Raw genomic sequence first — 18,595 nt, forward strand, 5'->3', positions numbered from 1 at the left:
CCCCATGCCCAGGCTGCCTCCGGGGCTCTCAGCAGCCTGGGCCATGTGTACACCTCCATCGGGGACTACCCCAATGCCCTGGCCAGCCACAAGCAGTGCGTGCTGCTGGCCCGGCAGAGCCAGTGCCGGCTCTCCGAGGCTCGGCAGCTGGGGAACGTGGGGGCCGTGTACACCGCGCTGGGGGACTTCACCAACGCCCTGAAGTGCCACGAGCAGCATCTGGAGGTTGCCAAGGTAGCGTCAACTGTTAGGGCGGCGTTTCTCGAATGGGGGGGGGGGGTACGTGCGCCCCTAGGGGTACTGGGAAGGATTTCCCGGGAATTCTTGGAAATGTAAAGAAATGGGTTGAATCTGAATAGCACCCTAGCTTAACGTCTTGCCAAAGGACTACAGTTGAACATTAGCCTGCTGGCTAACACTGGCATATTTAGAGAAATGTAGATTAATGTGCATTGTCCTTTAAATAAATGAATGAAATGAAACATAAAAAGTAATAAAATGTTTGGTTGATTTTTCTAGGTCTTCGCACCACTCATTTAATATGTTTACTCCAAAAAAATGTATAATCATTTGTTATAAATCAGTTGCCACGGTAACATACATCATACAGCATCTGGATGTTGCAATGGTAACACATCGTTAACAGCCTTCAAATGACTCATGGTAATGTAGAATAAAAACAATCATCCACTATCCATGTACCAGCAGTTTATACCAGTTTATTAGCCGTTACAAGCCGTTTTGAAAATCAACCTCTTCTGACATCACAAGTTTGCGTGTCCACCTAGTTGTGTGCTGGATAGATCCGTCTACCAGCCTACCCAGTGGACTGTAACAAATACTGCTCATCTATCCGTCATATATCTAGGTAGACACGCCCACTTGTGATGTCAGAAGAGGCAGTTTTTCAAAACAGCTCCTAACGGCTAATCACACTCACACCTGGTGGTATACTGTGGGACCTTTAACGTATTGTTAACAACATTGATGATGAGGTCATGGTAGCGTAGCGTAAAGACCAACCATTTCTGTTTTATGTTGTCTGTTTTTTTAAGTATATTTTATATGGAACTATATGCTGCTGTCTTGGCCAGGACTCCTTTGTAAAAGAGATTCAGAATCTCAATGGGATTATTTCCTGGTAAAATAAAGGTAAAATAAAAAACAATAATCCACCATCCATGCAGCAGCAGTTTATACTGCTGTATTAAGGGCAATGCATTCCTATTAAGACCTGCTTTCCGATCCTTCCCTCTGGGTGACAGACTCTGGGGAACCGGCGGGAGGAGGCCCGGGCATACAGCAACCTGGGCAGCGCCTACCACTCCCAGAGGGACTTCGACAAGGCCGTGTCCTACCACACCCGGGTCCTGGAGCTGGCCCGGGAGCTGGAGGAGAGGGCCTTTGAGATGAGGGCCTACGCGGGGCTGGGCCACGCCGCTCGCTGCATGCAGGTCGGGGTCACTCTTTCATAAAGGGTCATTTCAAAATTCCTCCACTTGTGATGTAACAACTGGGATGCTAGAGTTCTGTCTTACCACTTGTGGCATCACAAGTGGAATGACACCTTTATGGTGTCATTCTAGCCCTCTAGTATTCCAGGTGTTACGGTCCAGTAGTAGTGTTGCCTGATTTGGCCAGATCTCCCGCCCGAACTGGCAAAACTGTTGCCAGATTTGGCGGGAAATCTGGCCCAATCTGGCAACACTGTCCAGTAGTGAGGTGACTCTGAAGAGTTGATCTGTTGCGTCATACATCTGGGGGGACTTTCCCACTTGTGATTTCCCAAAATGGCTTGCCATCTTGACGAATCAACCAATCACAAATACTGTATAAGCATTGGCAATTGTAAGAAATTATCAGCATTCCAAACATGGCAGAGAGCGCTAGCTGCCACCGGCAGCATTATCCTTGAATTTCCAGTTAGCATGATCCTCACCAAACATGGTGGGCAATGCCATCATCCAGCCCTTTCCTGTTGGTTTGGTTCAAAACAAAGCCAACTGGAGATTGTGTGATATGTATGACGGTTGTCGAATAAGAGTGTTGTGTGTGTGTGTGTGTGTGTGTGTGTGTGTGTGGTGTGCGTGTGTGTGTGTGTGTGTGTGTGTGTGTGTGTGTGCGTGTGTGTGTGTGTGTGTGTGTGTGTGTGTGTGTGTGTGTGTGTTTCTCCAGGACTTGGCGAGGGCGGGGGGGTACCATCAGAACCAGCTGGACATTGCGCAGGAGCTGGAAGACAGACCGGCCCAGGGACGGGCCTCGTCCAACCTGGGTAAACCTACCTCTTCTTCATCATCATCATCACTTCTCAATTCACTTGGTGTTGCCAACACTGGGCCCTGTTTTAACGGTCTGAAACGCAAGTGAGAAGCGCCAAACGCAAGTAGCTTTGTGGGCGGGTCTCTGCTGCTCTTGGTATTATACCGTCGGATAAATGACTCTTGCAAATCTAAAAAGGGTTGCCCTGAAGTAGCCTAATTACCCGTAGGTGTGGTTTGGGCGTGATGTGCAATAAACCAATGAGAGTGCCATCACCCATCATCTTTAAGAGCCATGAGCGCCTTGAACCTTGAACCTGACAAATTTATATTTTGCAATCTCAGATGAAACAGATGCATGACCAAAGTAATTTCAAACTTCAAATGGCTCAGTTTATGGCCAAATAATATGGCCTAATTCACACATGGAATAGCGTTTTCTTCGAGTCCTCATGTAAATTTCGGTCCTGTGGCTGCAACTGTGGTTCTATTTAATGATATGCGGCAATACATTAACAAACATCGTTTCCTAACAGTATTGCAAACATTATCGTTATTGACTTGTGTTCCTAATATGCATGTGTCCCCCCGTTAATGTACATTGCCATGGACAGTATTATGCGTTAGGTGTTTAGTTTGCGTGTGTTTAAACGGATGGAGGCACACACGCGCGCCTGCATTCATTCATTCTTTTTAACACTCACCCGCGGTAAAACAATGTTTTATCATGATCAGATACTCATCAATCCTAAAAGTTATGGGCTTGTACACAATGTCTGTGTCAAGAAAAAATGTGTTTACTGTACGGTGTTTGCAGATGCATTGATTTAAATACAACTTATTACCGCTGTATCAGCTGTTCTTTCCCAAATAATTTAACCAACGTTATCATTAACCATAAAACGAGATTTTGTTTTGGAAGGCTGGGATAAAGCCTACTTTGCTCACGTTTATTTTTGTTATTATTATTTTAATGCATGGAAAATCTGCTTTGCGTTGGGTGCAAACTAGCAACGATACATGCGTCGGTGTAGAAAGTAAATTGCGCAGGATGCAAGATAGGGCCCACTGTGTTCCAGTTGCAGACATTGATACTTCAGTGTGCGTCGGTGTGCGTCTGTGTTTGTGTGTGCATGTGCGTGTCCGTGTGTCTATGTGGAAGTTCAAGTCTCTATTTCTCAGACGACACAGAAAGACTGGGCAGGGAAATCGTATGACAAATCACAATCACCGGCAAAAACATAAATACTAGCATAAAAATATGCTAAAAATATGCTAAGGTAAAAATAAACTATGTTTAAAGATTAATATACTTGTTCATCAAGCACTATGCACTACCAATATAATACAATCCTGTGTCAACTATTGACGTCCACAAAGGATGCTGGGTAATGACCCCAGGTGGACTGAAAAGCCCTTATTTAAAGCTTTGCATTGATCAGTGATGACCAGCCAGAAAGGAGGTTTCTCTGTCTCTGTCATCAGAGCTGTCTGCAGACCATCCCCTTGTTACCATGGCTACGCCATAGAAGTGATTGGTTTACCCCGTTAAACGGGGCGCGGTCCGGTTAATGCTGCAATGAGGTTTATTGTCCACAAACGATAAGCTGTACATGCAGGACTCTGGGGAGAATAAGCAGTTCTACCTGATAGTAGCACTACCGGTTCTGCCTAAATACATATTTAATATTCTTTTTTTTTTTTTTCAAGAATGTGGTTCATTTACATAGTCATACTATTCACATATTCAACAGTAAAGCTTATGTTTATGGGTTTAAGTCCATTGGACATCCAGGGACCACTAAGTCATCCATGCTAGCAGGCTTAATTTTTCAACCGCTGATAAAGATAAACTTTGCTAAGCTATGTTTTTTCTCTCTTTCGTACAATCCAACAACTTCATGCTCATAACTTCCAAACATTGAATTAAGCAAATTATCGGCTTCATTTGTTTTTGTTTAATGTGTCAGGAAGGATATGGAAATAAGGGCAGATATATAAATGCCATTCCAGGTTGCCTTTACAGCGTGTTAGGTGGCATTGTGTTGTACTCAGGTCAAATCCCAGTGTTTGGGATCTCCCCTTTCCTGCTCCGCCTGGCCTAGTGTAGCCCGGGAGCCAGGGACCCCTGATCACATGACTGCAGTAGTCTCTCTCTCCAGCCATTAAAAATGCATGTTTTATTAGCAAGGCTTTTGTTTCTGCGACCACAGTGATATCTGAGTCAGTGAACCCGACCCCACTGCTGAGTCGACAGCTCACCGCCACTCTGTGTGTGTGTGTGTGTGTGTGTGTGTGTGTGTGTGTGTGTGTGTGTGTGTGTGTGTCTGTGTGTGTGTGTGCCTGTGGGTCAGGTGTTTTTGCCACTAACCGTAAGCCCAGCCAACCCTGCAGGCCTCACTATAATCCTCTTAGCTCTTTTGAATACATTTTGGTCACAACATTTATACAACATTTGGCTGTATACTTTAAATATTTAAAAAAACAAATGTTGCACAATTCGGTGGTTCAACACCAGTTTCTCCGCTTCCATGTCCCAACCTGTCTCGGTCAGTACAGATACAAAATGGTGGAAGAAAGTAATTTAGGCAGCTCCACGTAAGTTCCCCTGTTGTTCTTTGATCTGTTCTTCCAGCTCCAACTATCTTCTGTATTTTCCCTCACATTGAGCTCGACCGGCCCTAGAAACGGTTATTTATAACAATGAGAACACACTAGGGCGCTGGGAGATCGTCACATGCTGTAGAACCTCCCCGAGTCAGACGGCGAACAGGGACTGTGGCAGGTGGTGTGTCTCTGCATGTGGCGGCGGGCTCGTCTCCGTCGCGCTCAATAAACAAAACCTACATTTGATAAACCAGGGCACCAGGATATCAGGTTTGATTTAAACGTTGAAACGATCCCCAGAGTCTACAGCATGTCTATGTTGAGTATGGGGCTAGTCGGTTCATGGTTCATTACCCTGCCACTCCAAAGACCCTGCCACAGGGGACGTTCACGCAAACGTTTTGTTTGCACGGTCAGAATTACAAAGGCTGACGGGATTTGTTTTGATTTATTTCCACAACTTGCTTTCTTATCCCACTGTATACCCAGCAGCCCCTACAAAAACAGAACCATGCAGAGTATAAAATAAGTAATAATATCCGCGAAAAACCTGCTCCTTCTCACGTTCCTCCACTGTCAAATCGCGTGTGGGATGAAAAAAACCTCATCCTTTATTATTCATTCTTCATCGTGTGATTACCTCACCCTCTTAGCATCAAAGCTTATCTTTGCTCACCGGGTTGCACCTTCCGCTGCTCTGCCCCCCTCCCAGGCATCATCCAGCAGATGAGGGGGCAGTACGACAAGGCGCTGGAGCTCCACAAGAGCCACCTGGCCCTGGCCCAGGAGCTGGGGGACTACGCCGCCCAGGGCCGGGCCTACGGGAACATGGGCAACGCCTACAGCGCCCTGGGTCTCCACGACCAGGCAGTGCGCTACCACCGGCAGGAGCTGCAGATCTCACTGGAGGTGGGAGGGCGCACACACACGCGCACAACCCCGCGGGCACACATGTACACATGATGAAAATGACATGTGGTTGTGGGGCAGGTGAACGACCGTCCGTCCCAGGCCTCGACCCACGGTAACCTGGCCGTGGCCTACCAGGCCCTGGGGGCCCACGACCAGGCCCTCCAGCACTACCTGCACCACCTCTCCATCGCCAGAGACCTCGGGGACACCCAGAGTGAAGCCAGGGCTTTAGGTGGGCTTACCCGCCGGTCTGGCTCGGTCTGTTTGTCTGTCTGTCCGTCCGTCTGACTGTACACCTATCTGACTGTGTTTACACCAGTGGTTTGTCTGTCTGTTTGTCTGTCTTTTTATCTATATATGTATCAACCGGTCTGTCTGTTTGTCTGTCTGTCCGTCCGTCTGGCCTCAAGTCGGATGTTTGTCTTGTCTGTATATTTCTCTCAGTCTGTCAGTCTGTCTTTCTGTCTGACTGTGTTTATGTCAGTGGTTTGTCTGTCTGCCTTTTATCTATCTATCTATCAACCTGTCTGTCTGTCTGTCTGTCTCTTTCTCCGCCTGTCTCTTCTGTCTATCCGTCTATCCGTCTTTTTCGATTCTAGCAGTCAAATGAGGGGGTTTAGCAGACTTGTATGGGCTACCCCTTCCCTCACTGCTATCTCATCCACAGACAGCGCTGATTCTGACCCAAGTCTCATGCCCCCCTCCTCTGTGTTTCCAGCCAACCTGGGGAACTTCCACAGCGGCCGAGGGGAGTACGCCCAGGCCCTGCCCTACTACCAGCAGTACCTGGCCCTGAGCCCCGGGCTGCAAGACATGGAGGCAGCCGGGAAGATCTTCCACAACCAGGGCTACGCGTACTACTGCCTGGGCCAGTATCGAGACGCCATCAGGTGACGGTTATTACTGTCTGAAATTCCTCCTGACTCCTATAGCTAATCTGCACTTTACAGTGTTTTAAATACTGCTTGGTTACATTTTTTATGCAAGTTTTTTATCGAACTATTTATTATCAAATACACAGTATAGCACACAGACATTGTGGCCAATGCAATTCTTGCAACAGATCAATGGGCGACCACGTTATTTAGTATCTAGTAATTCTTGGTTGTCTTAGTCTTATTTGCCATTCATAATTTAGAATGTGTTATTCATAATGAATCACCCATATTACATAATTCATAATTTATGTAAAATTGATGTACAATTACAAATTAGGAATATATATATTTCGATTTATTATTAATGACTTTATAATTTATAATTGTGATTCTCCAATCTACAAAATCAAATGTAGCATATTCAATGTTAAATATTGAATTTTGAATACAGAATAAACTTTGTCTGTCTTTGTCCCAGGTGTTATGAGCAGGACCTGGGCTTGGCAAAGGACCTCCAGGACAAACTGGCCCAGGCCAAGGCCTACTGCAACCTGGGCCTGGCCCACAAGGCCCTGGGGGAGTACAGCAAGGCAGAGGAGTGTCAGAGATACCTGCTGTCCCTGGCTCAAGCCCTGGACAACACCCAGGTACCCCAGGGAATACGGAGATACGGAGTGTGGAAGAATGGATGGAGCAATGCTTGAGCAATGTGTAGCCCGATAGAGAGAGACGAGACCACTGCCAGGGTCTTACTCCAACTGGGTCTGCCCGTGCCCAGAGTGCATGCTCTTTTGTAACTTTACAGCACTTTTGAAAATAGCGTCCACAAAGTGATGTACTTACAATCCATTTACATTTAGTCATTAGTCAGACTCTTTTATACAAGGCAATTTACAAGTAAGGCTGAGAACAGTCAAAAATCAACTATCAGAAAAAAAGTTGCAATTCTATGCGTCCTACTTTCTTACAAATGTTAATAATTTAACCAATTTTAGCCAAAAGTTACAGTAGATATCAAAGTGCTTTTTGATTTTAATCAAAAAGCTTGCCGCTGTGATATAAAGACATTCAACAATTCACCAACACTTTTCTGCATTTGGCAAGGTGCTCACTAAGAGACCTTGGATGGTGATCAATACTTCTCTGGATGTCTGTGTGTGTGTGTGTGTGTGTGTGTGTGTGTGCGTGTGCATTTGTGTGTGTGCATGTGTGTGTGTGCGTTTGTGTGTGCTTGTGTATGTGTGTGTGTCTGTGTGTGTGTGCATGCTTGTGTGTGTGTGTGTGTTTGGCAGGCGGCGTTCCGGGCGCTGGGGAACCTGGGGGATGTGTGTGTGTGTCGGGGAGATCTTCCGGCGGCTACGCGGTTCTACCAACAGCAGCTCAAGCTGGCCCAGAAGCACAAGAACCAGAAGATGGAGGCAGATGCTTATTCAGCACTTGGCTCGTCTCACAGGTAGACCAGCAGAGAAATGTTTCTGTTTGCTGTTTAATAACTGTTGTGTGTACAGCTCAAGTGGTTTTAGTTGTGCATCGGTTGTGCCCACTTTAATACCCATATAAAGCCTGTTATGGACACCGCTGCCAACTGGTTCAATTTGGCACAACCAATCAAATCCCTTTCCTCCTGTGTTTCGTCCTCAACTAATTGCCTTTTTCGCTACTTGGAAATATGAAGCTGTGCTCCATAAGCCATTCCAGGTTGTCATGAAGTATGACAACAACAGAGACAAAACTAGTGCTCTTACACCGATTCAACCAATTTGCTACTATCTCCTATTAAGTCATTTATCAGACGCTTTCATACAAATCGATTGATTGAAAAGCTCTTAAATATCTCCCCCCCCCCCTCATAAAGGCTCCAGCGGCAGATGGAGTCGGCGCTGTCCTTCCACAGCCAGGAGCTGACCCTGCGCAGGGACCTGGGCGACCAGCAGGGGGAGTGCCAGGCCCTGGGCCACCTGGCGGCCGTGCACATGACCCTGGGGGACTACGCCACCACGCTGCAGTGCTACCAGGCCCAGCTGGTGCTGGCCCAGGGGCTGCGCGACGCCCGGCTGGAGGCCCGGGTGCACGGCAACATGGGCATCACCAAGCTGAACATGGGGCTGTTCGAGGAGGCCATCGGCTACTTCGAGCAGCAGCTGGCCATGCTGCAGCAGCTGAGCGGCGCCGAGGGCGTGCTGGACCGCGGGCGCGCGTTCGGGAGCCTGGCCGACTGCTACGACGCGCTGGGCGACTTCGAGGAGGCCATCCAGTACTACGAGAAGTACCTGAGCGTGGCCCAGAGCATGGTGCACATCCAGGACCAGGAGAAGGCGTACAGGGGGCTGGGGAACGCACACCGGTAGGTCGGGGGGAATTAGGGAGAGGTTGGATTACTGGCTTACATGGGGGTTGGTTCTAGCCGCCGTGGTTCACTAATGAACCAGGTGATTAACTTATGAGCTGGTAGGCTGTGAAGACTAAAACGACATGCATTGTATGACGGAAAAAAACAGTTTGCTTGCTGTCAGACAAAAGTGAAATTAGTTAAGGGGGTGGGATAGTGTGGCTGTTGTTGGACTCCCAAAAGGTCCCCCGTCTACTTGTAGGAATCCAAGATGGCTAATCCCAACCTGCTGCTAAGTCTGCTGCTGCTAAGTGACTTTGGATAAACACATCTACTATATCGTACTTAATGGTAACCATAGCTGACAATGCTATTCAACACCACTCTAAGGCTCGCTATTTGTCCGCCAGCAAGAATTAATCCAATTCAAGCAATGCTAATTCCATGACTAATCCTCCCCACCACCACCACGAATCTTTGATACGAACTGATACTGCAATACACAAACTCAACTCAAACTCAAACCATACTTGCTCACCCAGCCCAGCCACCACCACCAGCACACACCTCCACTCCGGGCTCTGCTCTCTGTCCAGGTCTATGGGTAACCTCCAGCAGGCCCTGGTGTGCTTTGAGAAGCGCTTGGTGGTAGCCCATGAGCTGGGTGGCGACGGAGGGGGCAAGGCCCACGCATACGGGGAGCTGGGCACCCTGCACAGCCAGCTGGGCAACTACGAACAGGCCCTGTCCTGTCTGGAACACCAGCTCAACATCGCCCACACAGCGGGGGTAGGCCTTTAAGTGTGATTATAATGACAACTGTTGTTAATCGAAGGAAAATGTGGACCAATGTGTCTTGTCTTGTAATACTAAGATGTTATCAAATATTTATCGTAGGCTTTATAGGGGCATGGAAGCTATATTTTTCTAGATCTTTCTGACTTTTAAATGGCCACAGTCTGACAAATACCTAAACCCTATCTGCTCTCAAATAGCAGGTATCTCAACAAATACTTAGTGCTTAGTTGCATTGAATAAAAAGCGTCTACTAAAAAGTAAACGCTTAATACTACCAATAGGACCAATCACTGGCCGGTGAGGCTAGTGGATCCCTGGGAGGAGTTTACCAGCTGATGGGAGACAACGAGACAGCTTTGCAGGTTTGTTATTATCCATATTCACATGTTCAATGGCTTACTTTCAGTTTCACTTTCAGTTTAACTTTGACTTTCAGTTTCACTTTGACTTTCAGTTTCACTTTTCGCCCCTCACTTTCAGTCCACCAATCAATTAATCCGTCTCTCCTCTCCTATGCAGTGGCATCAGAGGGCACTGGATATTGCGGAGCAAATAGGATGTGGGCGGGGCCAGGGCCGGGCCTACGGGGACCTGGGACTGACCTACGAGGCCCTGGGGAACTTTGAGCGAGCCGTGTTCTACCAGGAGCAGCACCTGAGCGTGGCGGCGCAGACCAACGACCTTCCGGCCAAGACCCTGGCCTACGGGAGCCTGGGGAGGACACACCATGCGCTGCAGAACTTTGCACAGGCTGTGATGTACCTGCAGGAAGGTAGGGAGGTCCATGGTGGTCTTTACACAGGAAAATATTCAGTGCTCACACTCTGCTGGTCATGTGTGTGAGAGGTGTTCATGTCTCCTGGAATCGCCCCAACAATGTCGGAGTCAAGGGAGACATGAAGGAAAGCCCCCTGACTTTATTGTCTTGCCCCAGTTCATCCATCCTCTCCTCAGTGTTCCCCTACATCAGTTCCTCCATCTTCTCCACCAAGACATTGTAGCTCACCCTGGACCAAGACATTGTTCCCACTACCTCAAATATCCCTGCAAAAACTTGCTAAATAGCAATTCGACAACTCAAGAAATGCTACAAGTTGTTAGACAGAGTGCAACTAAATGTTAGCAAAGAGTTTATATGTTAATATTTAATCTAATGGACTGGTGGGAAGTGGGAGGGAGAGATGACTAAAGCCTTGAGCTCCATTCCCAGAACTCCCTTGAACGCCAGAGAGATAAAAGTTTATAGATTGTCTATTATTTGATCAGTGCTCATCTAGTTATGCCTGGATGCGTGCCTTGGGCAGCTTTTTGTCAATAATCCAGATTGATTAAACGGCCTTGAACTAAGCTGATTTCTCCTTAGAATACTCCCACTCACAGGCACATGAAACAAACAGAAACACACACACACACACACACACATGCACACACACACACACACACAAACACAAACACACACAATCACTCACTCAAACAAAGGTAGACAGTCACACACACACACACACACACACTCATCTCATAAAACATTTTAATTCCAAACGTTCTAACTGAACGGGTGATTTGTCTGTTAGTTTATTTCTTTGTCCCTTGTTGTTGTTTTTGTTCTACTCCTTGCGGTCATGGCCTGTCACATTAATCACAGATTCGTTGTGTTTAAATTGGTCATTAAATCAGCGAGGAGTCGGTCATAAATAAACAGGAAGTAGAGGATTAAGCCAGGAGAACATGGCTCGACGGCTCCAATTAGTCTCGCTAATTGATGGAAACATCTGGAACGTCGGCGCGTCAAACGTACATTCCTCGTTGTTGCGAGCGCCTAATGAGCGCCGGAGCGTCTGTCTGGAGCGGTCTGCGTCGTGGCAATGGAAAGACGACACGCGTCGAGAGAGGACTGGGACAAACTTCTTTTGAAATTTGAAATGGCTGACAACAAACATGAAAATGAAAGAAAGGATGCACAAAGGCGTAGGAGTTACTAGGAAGGGATTCGCAAGGTTTGCGATTGCAGCTGCAATAATGATATCTCCCTCTACCTCTCTCTCTCTCTCCCTCTCTCTCTCTCTCTCTCTCTCCCTCGCTCTCTCTCTCTCTCTCTCTCTCTCTCTCTCTCACTCCCCAGGCCTGCGTCTGGCTGAGCAGCTGGGCCGGAGGGAGGATGAGGCGAAGGTGCGACATCACCTGGGTCTGTCTCTCTGGGCCAGCGGGAACCTGGAGGACGCTCAGCATCAGGTGAGTACACACCCACTGTATTTATAGAAATATATATATATACATCCATGTAAAATGTGTGCATGCAGGATGTGTGCACGTGTGAGTGCGTAGGCATGATGAATCATGTGTATGTCTGGTCCGGGTCATAACGTTGACTTTGCATTGAGTCATTCAGCTGACAATTTTAGAGGGCAGTCTAGCCTTACATCCATTCAATCCATAGCATCGATACTCGAACAATTATAACAAACACTAAGCCCTGCGATGGCCACCTTTCTAAAGAGCGCCTGGACAGAAGTGAGATTTCAGGTGACAGCGGGTAGGGTGTTGGGTCTCTTGCTCAGGGATCCACAAAAATATAGGCTGTGGACATTAGGAATCTAACCACGTTCCTTCAGCCGGGATTCTAATACCCTTACCGCTGACTGCGTTATCCTGCTCCCCAACCACGCAGGAGGTCCTCTGTTTCCTGTGAACCTACATGAACCGTGGCTCCCTCTAGTGAGGTCATTGAAGGACTGATTCCTAATTTCCTATCCAGCTCTCTGCGTGTACCATGCGCATTTCATACATCAAAGGGTACGATGTACAGGTTAATAATAGCCTGAATAGCTCACCCTGCTAAAGTTCATGGTGAGGTGGCTTCATCAACCTCCTTCTGTTGTATAAGGCCTCTACTGCCACCTACAGGCCAACACAATATGACCAGGGTTTGTAGAAGAGTGAGATTCGTTGGGTATGCTTACTCAGATGTCACACACGGCAGACACGATGTAACCAGTCTAAACTGAATAAAGCTATTTTTTAAGATTTTTTATACAGTTGTATTTAGTTTCCAATTCATTTTTTGCTCTCAACAAATTCCAGAGGTCTGGACCTCTAGCTGGCTATTGGCACAGTAGTAGAGTAAAGTACACCTTATGTCTTTTGGTGTATGGATTATTCTTATTGTGGTGTATGTCTACACCACAATATATACGACAATATCAATTGTGAGAAGTGACAAACATGATGATTACAGAGAAAAGTACATTTTGGGTCTGTTTATCATATAATAATAATATATGCCAGTTAGGCTACATCCTCAGCATGTTTGGCCCGGTGGGACTCGAACCCCTAACCCTGGCAGTGTTAATGCGATAATTGGTTAACAAAAACTGGGCCAGCACTAGTAAAAACAGTGTAAAGGTTTCAAACCAACACCGTGAAGACAGAACAGGAATTCCGATTTAATCCATTTCATCCACCCAAATTTGCACAAATTACGAATATCCCGTTCAGTTTTTTGTCCAATCCAGTCTCAGTGCCATCTTAGATGGGAAGAACAGTGAATATGGTAATAATGTACCGTAACATATTTGCTCTGAATGTCTTTCCTGTGTGTTGTAGTTGTACAGAGCGTCTCTGCTCTTCGAGACGATCCGCCATGAGACCCAGCCCAGTGCAGAGAACAAGATCCGTCTCCTGGACCTCCAGACCAGCACCTACCAGGCTCTCCAGAGGGTCCTGGTCAGCCTCGGTAACTCCCTCTCTCTCCTCTCATTTCTTTAGAGGGAAATGGTTTTGCAAATCAACTTTGCTTTATTTAAATGAGGTAGGCCTGGAACCAGGATTATGTCATCTTTCATCTTTCTAGAGAGATGGGACTGCTTTTATTGTGTTGGAGGTTTTGTGTTTTTATCTCTCCTTCTGATCTCCACCAATTTCTCTTATCCTCTTCTTCCTCTTCTTGGAATTATTTTGTTCATATCATTATCTGTACTCCTCACCGTCCCTGGAACCGACAACCTTTTGGTTTGAGTTTCTCCCCTTTGTCCCTTAGTGTAAGTGGGGGCCCCATAATGTGGGCCCCACATTGAGTGAAACTGTAATTAAGGGCCATACAAATATATAACTGCCGTGATTCTCCTCCTCCTCCTCATCCTCAGGTCGCCATGACGAGGCTCTGGCCATAGCGGAGCGGGGTCGCCCCCGGGCCTTCGTGGATCTTCTGATGGAGCATCAGAAGGGGGGGGAGCCGGCGGTGACCTCTGACCTCTACACGCCGGTGAGCGTGGAACACATGCTGGACGTGGTGAGCAGGCAGAGGGCCGAGGTGCTGTACTACTCTCTGGCTGGAGGCTTCCTCTACAGCTGGCTGCTATCGCCCGGGAAAGGTATGGGGGAACACACACACACACATGCACGCACACACACACACACACGGACATGTGTGAGCATGTATGCTTTTACACACACGCACGCGCGCACGCACACACGTAGCACACACAGACCCACACAAACACACACACATGTGAGGACATATGCATCTCCAAGCACACACCAATATGCACGCACTCGCGCAGGCGTAGACACACATTCACACACTTACGCACATATATGCACACACGTTTGCCCTCACATACAAACACACAACCATTGTTTGTTTCAATTTCTTGTCCTCAAGTGAGTAGCTTTGGATTTAAGTGTGTAAATTACTTAGTTAAAATTATTTTTAGTTGCTGTCTTTTTCCTAACCTATTTCATAAAGTCTTTTTTCTAACACAAATTTACTATAATTGTTTCCCAGGCATTGTAAAGTTCCACCAGGTGTATCTTGGAGAGAGTGGAGGAGAGAGGTCTGAGTTCCATGAGGGCGGGGCCAGTACTGTTGGGGGCGGAGTCAATGGAAGCGGCCAATCTCTGGAGCAGTACATTTCCAACGCTAGAGAGGCCCTGGGAGTGGACAGCCATTACAGCAGGTACTGGTGTGATTACCTTGCAGATAATTGGAACCATAGATTAGTCTATCTCACTAGCATCAACTAATGACTGTGCCTGTGTGCGTGTATGTGTTTGTGTGTATGTGTTTGTGGGTGTGTGTGTCTGTATCTCTATGTGTCTGCTTGTGTGTGTTTGTGCGTGCATGTACGTGTCTGCGGGTGAGTGTGTGTGTGTCTGCGGGTGGGTGTAATGGTGTGTGTATGTGTATGCGGGTGTGTGTATGCGTGCGGGTATGTGTCTGCTGGTGTGTCTGCGGGTGTGTCTGCGGGTGTGTGTGTGTGTGTGTCTCTCCAGGAGCACTCAGAGCAGCGTCCCCAGCACCACAGCATCTCCAGTGAGAGAGAGACGGGCCGTCAACAGGTCTCCTCTGCGAGCGCTCTACGACCTGCTCATAGGACCCATGGAAGTGGTGTGTGTCTGTGTGTGTGCATGTGTGTATGTGTGTTTGCAGCTGTCTAAACGTTCCTCCTCATTTGGTCATCCTGTCATGATCATGCTGTCGTCAACGTGATGTCATCATCACGTCCCCTGATGGTCATTATCCTGTATTATTACCATTCTGTCTTCATCATCATCCTGATTTCATCGTCCTCTATAATCATCGTATTGTCATCATCCTCTATGATAGTCCTCATGTCATCATCATCATCCTTTATCCTCGTTGTATATCCTCATCATGTTGTCATAACCCTCATGCGGTCACGCTGGTCTCCCCAGGGCCTGATGTCGAGCGGCAGCTCGGTGGGCCGGCACCGGGAGCTGGTGCTGGTGTTGGAGGGAGAGCTGTTCCTCATCCCCTTCGCCTTGCTCAAGGGCAGCTCGTCCAACGAGTACCTGTACGAGCGCTTCAGCCTGATCTCCGTCCCTGCTCTCAGCGGCCTGGGGGCCTCCGTCAAGGTGGGTAGAAGACAGACACGTTGAGTTACAACAAACCATGGGGAAAGTTCTTGCTTAGTAGGGCGACTTTACCGTTACTACGGTGGAAGTGTGATCGAACCAGCAATCAGCATTAGAGGATTTTACCAAATGCAACTTAGAGATGAGACGCCGGTCATTTAGGAGCAGTTAGAGCACCTGCTCTAGCATGGCCACAGGTTAGGAGGCAGACATGGGGGATCGAACCCAGTACGTTTCGTCAGTCAATGCACTATCCTGCCCCACAAAGAGGTCCCTCTGACCACGTCCGACCATGTGACCCTCCCTTGCAGCCCCTGGCTCCGTGCAGCGGGGTCTCCCTGTCCTGCTCTGACGGGGGCTCGGTGGCCGCAGTGGTGGGGGCCCCTCTGCTCCCCTCCAACGTGATGGACCGCTGGCTCTGGGGGCCCCTGCCCTCGGCCCAGGACGAGGCCCTCTGGCTGGGGGAGCAGCTGGGCAGCGCCCCCCTCACCGGAGCCTCCGCCACCAAGGAGCGGGCGGTGGCGCTGCTGAAGCAGGCGCAGTGCGTCCACTTCGCCACCCACGTCTCCTGGAAGCTGGCCGCGCTGGTTCTGGCCCCCGGCCAGGACAGTCCGGGGCGGGGGCGGGCTGGCGGCCGACCCGCGGAAAAGGCGCCCTGTGGCGGGGTTGATGCCGCGACCAAGGCCCCCAGCGGCGGCAGTCCGGACCGACGCGGGGCCGCTGGGGACGTGGAGAGCGAGGACGGGGAGAGCCTGGTTAGCGATGGGGAGAGTGTGGCGGACAGTCCGGCCCTCCAGGACTTCCTGCTCACCGCGGCTGACATACTCGACCTGAGCCTGAACGTCAAGCTGGTGGTTTTGAGGTATGACCGACAACCTGTGACCCAAGGACCTATGACCTAAAAGATCATGAGTACATCTTGCATATGACCTTCTCCTCAGCCAGATGTTGTTATTTGTTGAACCAATTCATTCTTTCATTAACCACTGTGCACTACTTTTGCTGTTGATCTTTCAACAGCAAAAGATTTTCATTTTGCTACTGCTAGTTCATTAGGGACTGGATTTATTTTGGATGTGTGTTGCGGATATTCCACTTTTGACTGTTAATCATTTACAGTTTAATCTTCTCTTGTTTGATTTGCACTGTTATTTTCCTGCTTCAACACCTGAATTTCCCTTCCAGGATGAATAAGTGGTTATTTTATCTTATCTTATGTGACACAGAACTTCAAATGTCCTAGAGGTTGGTGGAGTCTCACAAAACAGACTTTAGATTAATATCTACAGTCTGATAGCAGACAAGCTCTGAGTGAAGGGGGCGCGTATTTGGCGAACACAAATTCAACACAAATACCAGAAATAGTCAACTGTAAAAAAGGCTCTGTAAACGTTTGAAATCAACACTGTCTAGACCGGGCAGTGTAGGCACACACTTATTAAAATTCCCTTCTGAAAACTTCATCCTTCAGGTAGAATATCTCTGTAACAAAAAAGGAAACAGATCGTCTCCTTGATGTTTCTCGTTCCCGGCCCAGGCTCTCTGTCGTCTCTCCCAGGAGTTCTTCTGTAAAATTGTAGGCCCGTTGAATCCTAAATGACCCTTTTACTTATTTTTAAAAATAAAAAAGCTGAACAATGACTCATTTATCATTTGACCCTGAACTTTACACAGCCCTTTCCCTGGGCCGACGGATCGAGTCTTTGAAATCCGCCTTCCTGTTCCTGTTGTCCCAGGATGTTCCCAGAGTCCAGCAGCAGGGTGACCGCCGACGGGGTGGTGGGGCTGACCCGGGCGCTGCTGGCGGCGGGGGTCCAGTGTGTGTGCGTGTCCCAGTGGCCGGTCCCGGCGGCGGCCTCCAAGGTGTTCACGCAGGCGTTCTACGCGGCCCTCCTGAACGGGACCCGGGCCAGCGCCGCGCTGACCGAGGCCATGAAGATGGTGCAGAGCAGCCCCCTGTTCTCCCACCCCACCCACTGGGCCGGTGAGGGCTCGACACACACACACACACACACACACACATGCAGACACGCACACATGCACACGCGCACACACACACACACACACAAAGGACTTATGACTTGTTGAACACCAGGTGGAGGAAGCCTGGAGTTCAACCAATGTGTTTCCATTGATGACTGCCGCTCATTGTGCTGTTCATGTGCACATGACAATGAACTTAAAACTTGAACAACATTTTTATGAAGCACAGAAAAATATACACACATATTACCTAATTTAACCCCACTGGTTTATAAGATAATATTCACATTCTCAAAAATCTTCTATATGCCTACACAATTTTGGCTTGAGTCTCATTATGTAACTGAATGATTTAACCTAGGGGTCTATTCTTCTAGGCTACATGCTGATTGGCTGTGATGTGAAGTTGAACAGCCCTAAGTCTATGATTGGCCAAGCCCTTACGGAGATCCTCCAATGCCCAGACAGGGCAAGAGACGCTCTTCGAGTTCTTTTACACTTGGTAAGATTTTTATTTAGAAACATTACAGAACCATAACGTATTTTTACATAATAAGATGATCAGTGTAATCTTTTTTAGGCACCAATGCACACTGTACACCTTTTCGGAAAATCCACATCAGATTATGAATAATAATTGGATTATCATAATCCGTTCCACATGAAGTCTAAAACCACCAATATGCACCCAAAACTGAGAGCCTGATAAAATCACCCGGTAGTTAAATCTCCTCCACCCTGATCGTTATCTCTACCTAGTGACGGTCCTACCTATAGTGACGGTCCTACCAACTTAGTGACGGTTTTACCGTAACCTGCCAACCTGTGTTTCTGCTCTCTCCGCAGGTGGAGAAGTCTTTGCAGCGCATCCAGAGTGGTCAATGTAACCCCATGTACACGTCCCTGCAAAGCATCGAGAACAAGGTCTCTATCTGTGTGTGTGTGTGTGTGTGTGTGTG

The 18,595-nt window shown here is 48.0% G+C and overlaps 1 protein-coding gene across 1 annotated transcript in view; it reads left to right on the plus strand.

Annotated features, from left to right (window-relative positions):
- ttc28 (tetratricopeptide repeat domain 28) overlaps window positions 1–18,595 on the plus strand; it is a 47,548-nt gene that overhangs the window by 24,094 nt on the left and 4,859 nt on the right. The window contains exons 6-27 of the mRNA XM_079755439.1: window positions 13–234; window positions 1,266–1,454; window positions 2,176–2,272; window positions 5,578–5,774; window positions 5,856–6,009; window positions 6,496–6,667; window positions 7,134–7,302; window positions 7,948–8,108; window positions 8,511–8,999; window positions 9,581–9,773; window positions 10,064–10,144; window positions 10,302–10,554; window positions 11,902–12,011; window positions 13,383–13,512; window positions 13,922–14,149; window positions 14,563–14,734; window positions 15,051–15,165; window positions 15,474–15,653; window positions 15,965–16,515; window positions 17,390–17,637; window positions 18,014–18,138; window positions 18,483–18,560. Of these exons, the coding sequence (XP_079611565.1) occupies window positions 13–234; window positions 1,266–1,454; window positions 2,176–2,272; window positions 5,578–5,774; window positions 5,856–6,009; window positions 6,496–6,667; window positions 7,134–7,302; window positions 7,948–8,108; window positions 8,511–8,999; window positions 9,581–9,773; window positions 10,064–10,144; window positions 10,302–10,554; window positions 11,902–12,011; window positions 13,383–13,512; window positions 13,922–14,149; window positions 14,563–14,734; window positions 15,051–15,165; window positions 15,474–15,653; window positions 15,965–16,515; window positions 17,390–17,637; window positions 18,014–18,138; window positions 18,483–18,560 (4,314 nt within the window). The remainder of the gene's footprint in view (window positions 1–12; window positions 235–1,265; window positions 1,455–2,175; window positions 2,273–5,577; window positions 5,775–5,855; window positions 6,010–6,495; window positions 6,668–7,133; window positions 7,303–7,947; window positions 8,109–8,510; window positions 9,000–9,580; window positions 9,774–10,063; window positions 10,145–10,301; window positions 10,555–11,901; window positions 12,012–13,382; window positions 13,513–13,921; window positions 14,150–14,562; window positions 14,735–15,050; window positions 15,166–15,473; window positions 15,654–15,964; window positions 16,516–17,389; window positions 17,638–18,013; window positions 18,139–18,482; window positions 18,561–18,595) is intronic.

The sequence above is a fragment of the Pollachius pollachius genome (genome assembly GCF_949987615.1).
Source record: "Pollachius pollachius genome assembly, chromosome: 18".
Classification (NCBI taxonomy): Eukaryota; Metazoa; Chordata; class Actinopteri; order Gadiformes; family Gadidae; genus Pollachius; species Pollachius pollachius.